Source organism: Echinops telfairi, unplaced genomic scaffold, assembly GCF_000313985.2.
Source record: "Echinops telfairi isolate 266 unplaced genomic scaffold, ASM31398v2 ScPeMD7_22;HRSCAF=79, whole genome shotgun sequence".
In the NCBI taxonomy this organism is placed as follows: Eukaryota; Metazoa; Chordata; class Mammalia; order Afrosoricida; family Tenrecidae; genus Echinops; species Echinops telfairi.
Genome location: NW_022103919.1, coordinates 13,274,543 through 13,281,836, shown reverse-complemented (window position 1 = coordinate 13,281,836; position 7,294 = coordinate 13,274,543). Strand labels below are relative to the sequence as shown.

General features: G+C 42.3%; 1 protein-coding gene across 1 annotated transcript in view; it reads right to left on the bottom strand.

Annotated features, from left to right (window-relative positions):
* Positions 1-7,294, bottom strand: part of ANXA1 (annexin A1) — a 22,801-nt gene that overhangs the window by 12,796 nt on the left and 2,711 nt on the right. Inside the window, exons 2-3 of the mRNA XM_004713819.2 lie at positions 927-1,006; positions 722-830 (exon numbers count right to left, since the gene is read on the bottom strand). Of these exons, the coding sequence (XP_004713876.1) occupies positions 722-830; positions 927-992 (175 nt within the window). The 5' untranslated portion in view covers positions 993-1,006. The remainder of the gene's footprint in view (positions 1-721; positions 831-926; positions 1,007-7,294) is intronic.

Sequence of the window (7,294 nt, the reverse complement as noted above, 5' to 3'; positions counted from 1 at the left end):
AGATAAACAAGTGGCCATCTAGCTGAGAAGCAACAAAGCCCACATGGAAGCAGCACACCAGCTTGTGTGATCACGAGGTGTTGAAGGTATCGGGCATCAAAGAACAAAAAATCCTATCGTTTAAATGAGGGGGAGTGCCGAGTAGAGACACAAAGCCCATCTATAGGCAACTGGACATCCCGTTACAGAAGGGCCATGGGGAGGAGGCAAGCCAGTCAGGGTACGGTATAGCACCGACAGATTTTTGCTTGCTGTTTCATATTTCCGATGCCATCATTTTAAAAAATTAACAATTACATAGAGTTTTCTCAATAAGTTACACTGTCCTTCTCCTTGAAATTATGCCATGCTGATGGCATTTTCTAGGAAAAATCTAAAGTGGATTGATAGTCCAAATTAAGTGTCAAATAAAACAAAGAAACGTAAATGATATCAGCCTAGAAAATGTGTCACTGCACAGAATGTCAGAGAGTGGATTAGAATATTGTCCATTCACACGACTGAGGCAGGAATTGTTCTTGGCCCGCTGTGTTGCAAAACCTGGTCCTACTTCAAATCCCAAACATGAGCAGACACACTGAGCTGAAAGGACGTCCCTCAGTATTGAGAAAGGAAACACCTCTTCCCGTAACCTCAGACGAGTGAGTCTTTCCATTGCACTCGTGTGGTTTACAGTTTCTCTGTCCACTGGGAAAGGTCCAGGAAGGGCTGCGCTCATTACCTTTAACTGTGATTGCTTTGTGCAAGGCAGCAACATCGGAGGCTGGATTGAAGGCAGGATAAGGGCTCACTGCGGACCCAGGGCCACCTTTCGAGCCTTTCACAGTTTTCTGTGGATGAGAGCGAGGTGTATTCATGTCCATTCATGCAATATTCGTTTCTATTTTAATACTGCAGCAAAGTTATTTTATTTTCCCTTTACTTACAATGTATTCCGGCTCCTCGTTTTCAATAAACCAGGCCTGCTTGAGGAATTCCGATACCATTGCCATCCTTAAAGAAGTTTCTACAGGGAGAAATAAGCAGATCCGTGAACAAAATATGAAACCATCACACACACACACACACACACACACACAGACTTTTTACTGCCACCCATTGGGGTTCTAACATCGACCCCACAGGGTGGAGGGGAATTACCCCCACAGGGTTTCCAAGATTGTCTATCTTTCTGGAAGCAGATAAATGTGTTTCTTTCCTGGAGTGGCTGGGAAGCTGGTGGGTTCAAATCACCAGCCTTTTGGTTAGCAGCCAAGCACTTGATCACTTTTAGAGTAATCTTGTCTTTATGTCCCCAAAAGCCACAAGAAAGGGATCTTGTTGTGCTGATTGTATTTTGCTCTGTTGTTGTTTTTCAAAGGGGTTACGCATGGTATCCATTCAGATGCCTGACTCTTGCTTGGAAATTTCAGCCCTGCTAATGCTCAGGCTGTTGGACATGAAGTGGAATGAGGAGCGTAGATGATTGGCTAGGAAGTGGAACGAGGAGCTGTTGATTCGTGCAACTCTGAATTTATCATGCACCCACTCTCCGTCAGGCACCGGGAGGCTAAAAACAATGACAACGTCATCCCTTGCTCTTAAGAACTTAAGAGCCATCGTGTGCTTTCTGTGGGAACACACACAAGGACTGAGAGCATGTTACAGAGGAGGCCGGGGCTGATCTGATCCTCTCTTGAACCCTGAGGCACTAGTGACCTGGCAGAAGTAGTGCGATGAACAAAACAGAGGAAGGCTTGCAGGGCTTAGCAGCAATCAGACAGTTGCTAAAACATATAATGACAGGAGCTCTGAGCAAACCCCAGCCTAACCCACTGTCATGGATTCAACAGGAAAGTGCAGAATTGCCTCTGTGTTTCTAAAGCTGTCAGTCTTTACCAGAACTCATAGCCTCATCTTGCTCCCTCAGAAAGCCCAGGAGATTTGAACTGCTCACCTTGTGGTTAGCAGCCCAGTGCATAAAGCACTACACCAGTAGGTCTCCTGGAGCCCTAGCAGGTCTCCTGGAGCCCTAGCAAAGATGTGTAAATGTTTCTCTAAAGCTTTGGGAAAATATTGATATCTTTTAAACAAGAAATGCTCGTGATTTCGTGTATATTTCAGAAAGATTCTTTCTGCTTGTGACACAGCAGATGGTTAAGAGGTGGACCACACAGAAGACTGGCAGTTGTTTATTAGGTCCTTGGGGAGGCAATTTAAGATTAATGAGGGCTTAAACAAAACCAGTGGCACAGAGAAAGCATCGTCTTTACATTTGCACAGTCAAATCTGAAAAATAAAAGTGACGAAGTGGATTCAGACCCAAAACACTAGCCATATAAAAAAATAACCCATATTTTTCACACCAAGCCCCTGTCTGTTTTGTTTCCTTTCCATTCTGTGATATAAAGTTAGATTTGGTATTTGGAATAATTGCTAAACTTCCATTTCTTCCTATCTGAAATGCGACTTCTATGTGTTTTTCCACTCGTTGCACCATCACAAATATACACACACAAACTGGGAACACAGTTATTTCAGACCGGATTCTTGCTCTAATAGGAAGAGCTAGAGTGAAGGAAATCTCTTGCATTGTTATTGTGGTTTAGCAATGTATTGACTTAATGAGTCATGAATGTTTTAAACCTGACCCTTGCTAACAATGAATGAGTTCCCTGTTCTGTCCACTGGAAGAGTAACCAGGGATTGTTAGTATCTGGGAGTGCATTTTTCAGAGCTCATTCTCAAGATGTACAATGATCTCTCCATATCTACTGCTTGTGCCCTTCTAGGGAACACTAATGAAGGGGGCTGTAAAGACACCATGGGTCCACTTTAAGTTTCTGATAGGAAGCTAAGGGACTCATGAGGAGTAAACTGGATTCCTTTACAGCATGTTCAATGTATCAGTCCACACTAGCTGAAAAGGAACTGAAGCTCCAGGTAACCAGATTAAATGCACGAGGGAAATAATATGCAAAGCACATACTATCTCCCCTTGATTAACATGAGGGTTGTTTAATTGTTATTTTGTCATCTGTGGGAAGAACCAATAAGCTGCTCAGTCATTTAAAACACACTCTATCTGTAGCAATCAATATAGTTAAATCTCAGTTCCTACAGAGTAGTATGGTATACAATTTTTAGCAGAGTTTAGACCCGGTTGCAACCATAAGCTGGCACAATTGCGTTGCCCATGAAGTTTCATATCCCAAATGCCTAACTGCTTAATTGGTATGCCCCCAACATAACACCAGTTCTGGTAAGTTTCAAGGATGTGAAACTTCCATTTCTATCATCTCATCCATACCCTGGATAAAGCTGAACCCTTAAAATGAGCAATATGATCTGTCACTTAGCAAAACTTTCCCATTCATTTGGGAAATATATTTCCTAATAATGGCACTCTTCTTGACTAGAAAAGAGAAACTAAAAAGAAACAAAGCCCAGACGGAGGCTGTTGTGAAATACAATGGTGTGCCCCCCAAAAAATCCTTGAATTTTTTTCAAAGCTATATATTTACCTTTTTTTTTTTTTTTTACCAAACAACCCTATCACTTTCAAAGTACTCTCCATTACATTTGATACATTTGTCAGATCTGCAATTCCATTCTGGGAACCATTTTTCCAACTCATCTGTTTGGAGGGCAGACAGCACCTCCCACATTTTTATTCTTGATCTCTGCTACACCATCAAATCATTGTCCTTTCATGCTCCTCTTCATTCGCAGAAACAAGAAGAAGTTGCACAGAGAAAGGTCAGGTGAGTAAGGTGCATGGGGCAAGAGAGGCATGCTGTTTTTTGCCAAAAACTGGCACAGAGATGGCTGTGTGCATAGGTGCATTGTCATGGTGGCAAAACCAGTCCCTCCTGTGCCACACATCAGGCCTCTTTTTCCTTGCACACGGTTATGCAATCTTTTCAGAACCAAGAAAACTTGATTAATCGTCTGCCCTGGTAGAATGAACACCAAATGCACTGTGAGTAGACATTTTCATCCATTTGGGAAGATGACTGCCATCCAGAATGAAGTTTGTCATTAACCGACACTTCACTTTTTTTGAAATTAGAAAACCATTTGCACACTCGAATTTTTCCTATGCTGCTGTCCTTGTGACCTCTGTTCAATATCACACAGTCTCTGCAATATTTCTCCAGAATAGGATACAACATTTCACAGTCACACGCCATTCTCTTAAAGCAACCCTGACCAAAAACGAGGCTTGAGTGAAACTGCTTTCATGAAAAACTTCACTGTGACCAGAGAGAACCTTCCCTGGCGACATCGCCGGGTGCACTACCTTGAGTGAGTTGCTCGATGCTCTCTTCGCAGGAAAAATGCATGCTACAAAAGCTCTGCCCATCAAAGCTTCCCCCCAGTTTTTTGGGGTACCCCTTTGTACACTATTAAAGATGAAAGAGTTTTTCACAATAGGAATAAATCTTTTCAAAGGACTTTACTGCATCCGCTTTTTCCACCTCTAAAAAAGTCTTGCATACGATATTGATTTTTTTAAATATCAACAACCTTTGAGCTCATCTCGGAAAACAATATTGCTACATTAGTTATAGCCCACACACATACACAGAATAAGGAGAGTGAGTAATTTATTTGATTCAACCGAGATGGCTGCGTAATATATACCCTGGGTTCCTAGATTTTAGCATGAACTAATTTGGATGGTTTAAGGGCATGGCGTGGAAACTAAAAGTGCTAGAATGGAACCGTTCTTAAGCAAGATATTAGAGGCAAAAGGGATGCCAAAGAAATAACATCCACCAGCTATTAGCAAAGATCACGGTGGCAAGAGGCCAGAAACTGCTCAAACGGAAACAGAATCTTTTCATGTACGGTCCACCAGTTAACTGCCCAAAGCCAACTTCATGTGTTGACATGTGCAACTCTGAGCTGTTGTGACACACCTTGCAAATAACACAGCAGCAAGATATTAGCCACATTTTATTGGTAAGCCACCCTGTCTCACTCAGTCTCTAAATGCTGCATGAAAATCAGCCTTTTGCATTTGATAAAAGCTATTCACCAACTTGAATCTAGCTCTCTTTTATTTTACCATAAATGAAATAATACATGCAAACATTTTTTCATGTCAGATAATCCTACTACTAAGGGAATGATCTAATATAGAAAATAGAAATATTAGGTCAGCAATAAAGTTCACAAACATATTTTTCTTTCTGATTTTTTCATGGCGGTATTTAAAGTTTATAATGTGTATTTAAGAGCCCATTTTATTAACTTATTCTGGCTTAGTATGGTTTTGCTACCAAAAAGCGGCAAAACTAAACTTATCTCAGATGAGCCCTTCAAACTGGATGGGTTGTTAACCGCAAGGTCCTCTTTTTTAAGATGAGGCTGTCGGCTTCCATAAAGATTTACAGTCTTGACAATCCTATGAACAATTCTAGTCAGTCCTATAGTTTCACTGTGAGTCGGGATTGACTAGCCAAAGTGTTATGTTTATCTACCTCTACATCCACATAGGAGCGCTGGCGGTGTAGTGTTTATGAGTTGGGCTGTCATCTGCCTCATCAACAGTTCAAAACCACCAGCAACTCCGTGGGAAGAGGACTGGGCTTTCTACTCCCATCAACAGCCAGTCTCAGAAACCCACAGGGGGTTACTGAGTCCATGACAGTAAGGTTTTTGTTGTTGTTGTTTGGGGAGTAAGAGAGCCCTGGTTAGTGGTTTGAAACTAGGGACCACTTCTTAGGGGAAAATGAGGCTTTCTACTCCATAGTTACAATCTGGGAAACCCACAGGGGCAGTTCTCCCCTACCCTATAGGGTCGCTATGTGGCAGTGTGTTTGGACTTTTGGTAAGAGAACCCTATTCATCTTATGTATCAAGAATTTAACGAAGGCTAATACACATACAAAATATGCCCAAGATGGGAATCAGAGAGGTGTGGCTCCTAACGAAGCCCTACCACAGAGCTATCACAGCAATGCCGTTTGAGCAACACACCCAGGCTGCCTGCATCACTTCCTGATTTTGATCACTGCAAGGTGCCTGTGTGGGGGAGCCCTGGTGGCAGAGGGGTTAAACTGCTCAGCAATAGTAAAAGGCTTTTGATACCGCTGCTCCCTAGGAGGACCCTGTGGCAGCCTGCTTCCTAAGGAGTTACAGCCTGGGAAACCCAATGAGGCAGTTTACTGGGCCTTACAGTAAACACGTGGCAGCACTTACATGTTAACATGTGGCAGAACTGACTCAGAAGCAAAGACTTCAGTTGTTTTCTTTTGGGCGGTTGTGTAAGCGTTTCCTTGGATGTGAGGATGCACAGAACAGAGTATTTTGAGGCATAGATACATCAAATGTGCAACTCTCCACCAAATGTTGCAGAGAAATACAGAAAAGGAGGAGAGGGGAGTAAATGATAGAGCAGGCGTAATGAAATGTAACCGGAGGAAAGAAATAAAGCATTTATGGTCATTGTGTAATATGCTTGCATTTTTTTCCTGAAGGCTTGTCATTATTAAAAAAAAACTAAACCCTGACCTTGACTTTCATTTAGTCTCATGGAAGGTCACTTACAGAATCTGTGACACAGGAAGTTGAACTAGGTCCATCCGAGTTCCACAATGCTAGCAACATCTACTACCCTTTCCAAAGGGCAACAGCATCATCCCAGTTTTCCATCTAGGAGGATCGTGTAATTGCAGGTAATGTGAGCCCTGGTGGTGCAGTGGTTACGTGTTGGCCAGCGAACTGCAAGCTCTGTAGTTCAAAACCACCAGGTGCTACTTGGCAGCAAAAATGGGACTTTCTACTCCAGGAAAGAGTTAGTCTCAGAAACTCACAGGGGCAGTTCTAACCAGTCCTTTAAGTTCACTATGAGTAAGAGCTACTTCTTGGAAGTGCGGTTTCTTTGTTTTTTTTTAATCAGATGTTGACTGGTAAGAATCAAGACAATAATTCATGCCTTTTGAGTCCCAGGACTTTGAAACTATATTCTTTTCAAAAGTGCCCCAAAAGACAGTAAGATTGATTCTATTTTTTTTTAACAATCCATACTAGAGTATCACATTATTAGCAGCCATGCCTTAGAGACAGGGGTAGTTTCAGCCCAGTCCTAAGGAGTTGATTTTAAAATAGTTCAGATGTATACTAGGAACCCTGGTAGTCTAGTGGGTGATGAAGTGGGCTACTAACTGCCATGTGTGCAGTTCGAACCCACCAGCTGTTCAGTGGGAAAACGAGTCTCAGAAAACCCAGCTCTACTCTCTCCTAGAGGGTCACAATGGATTCAATGAGCTTATCAAATTTTTGGTCAGATGTGTAGCCTCCCCCC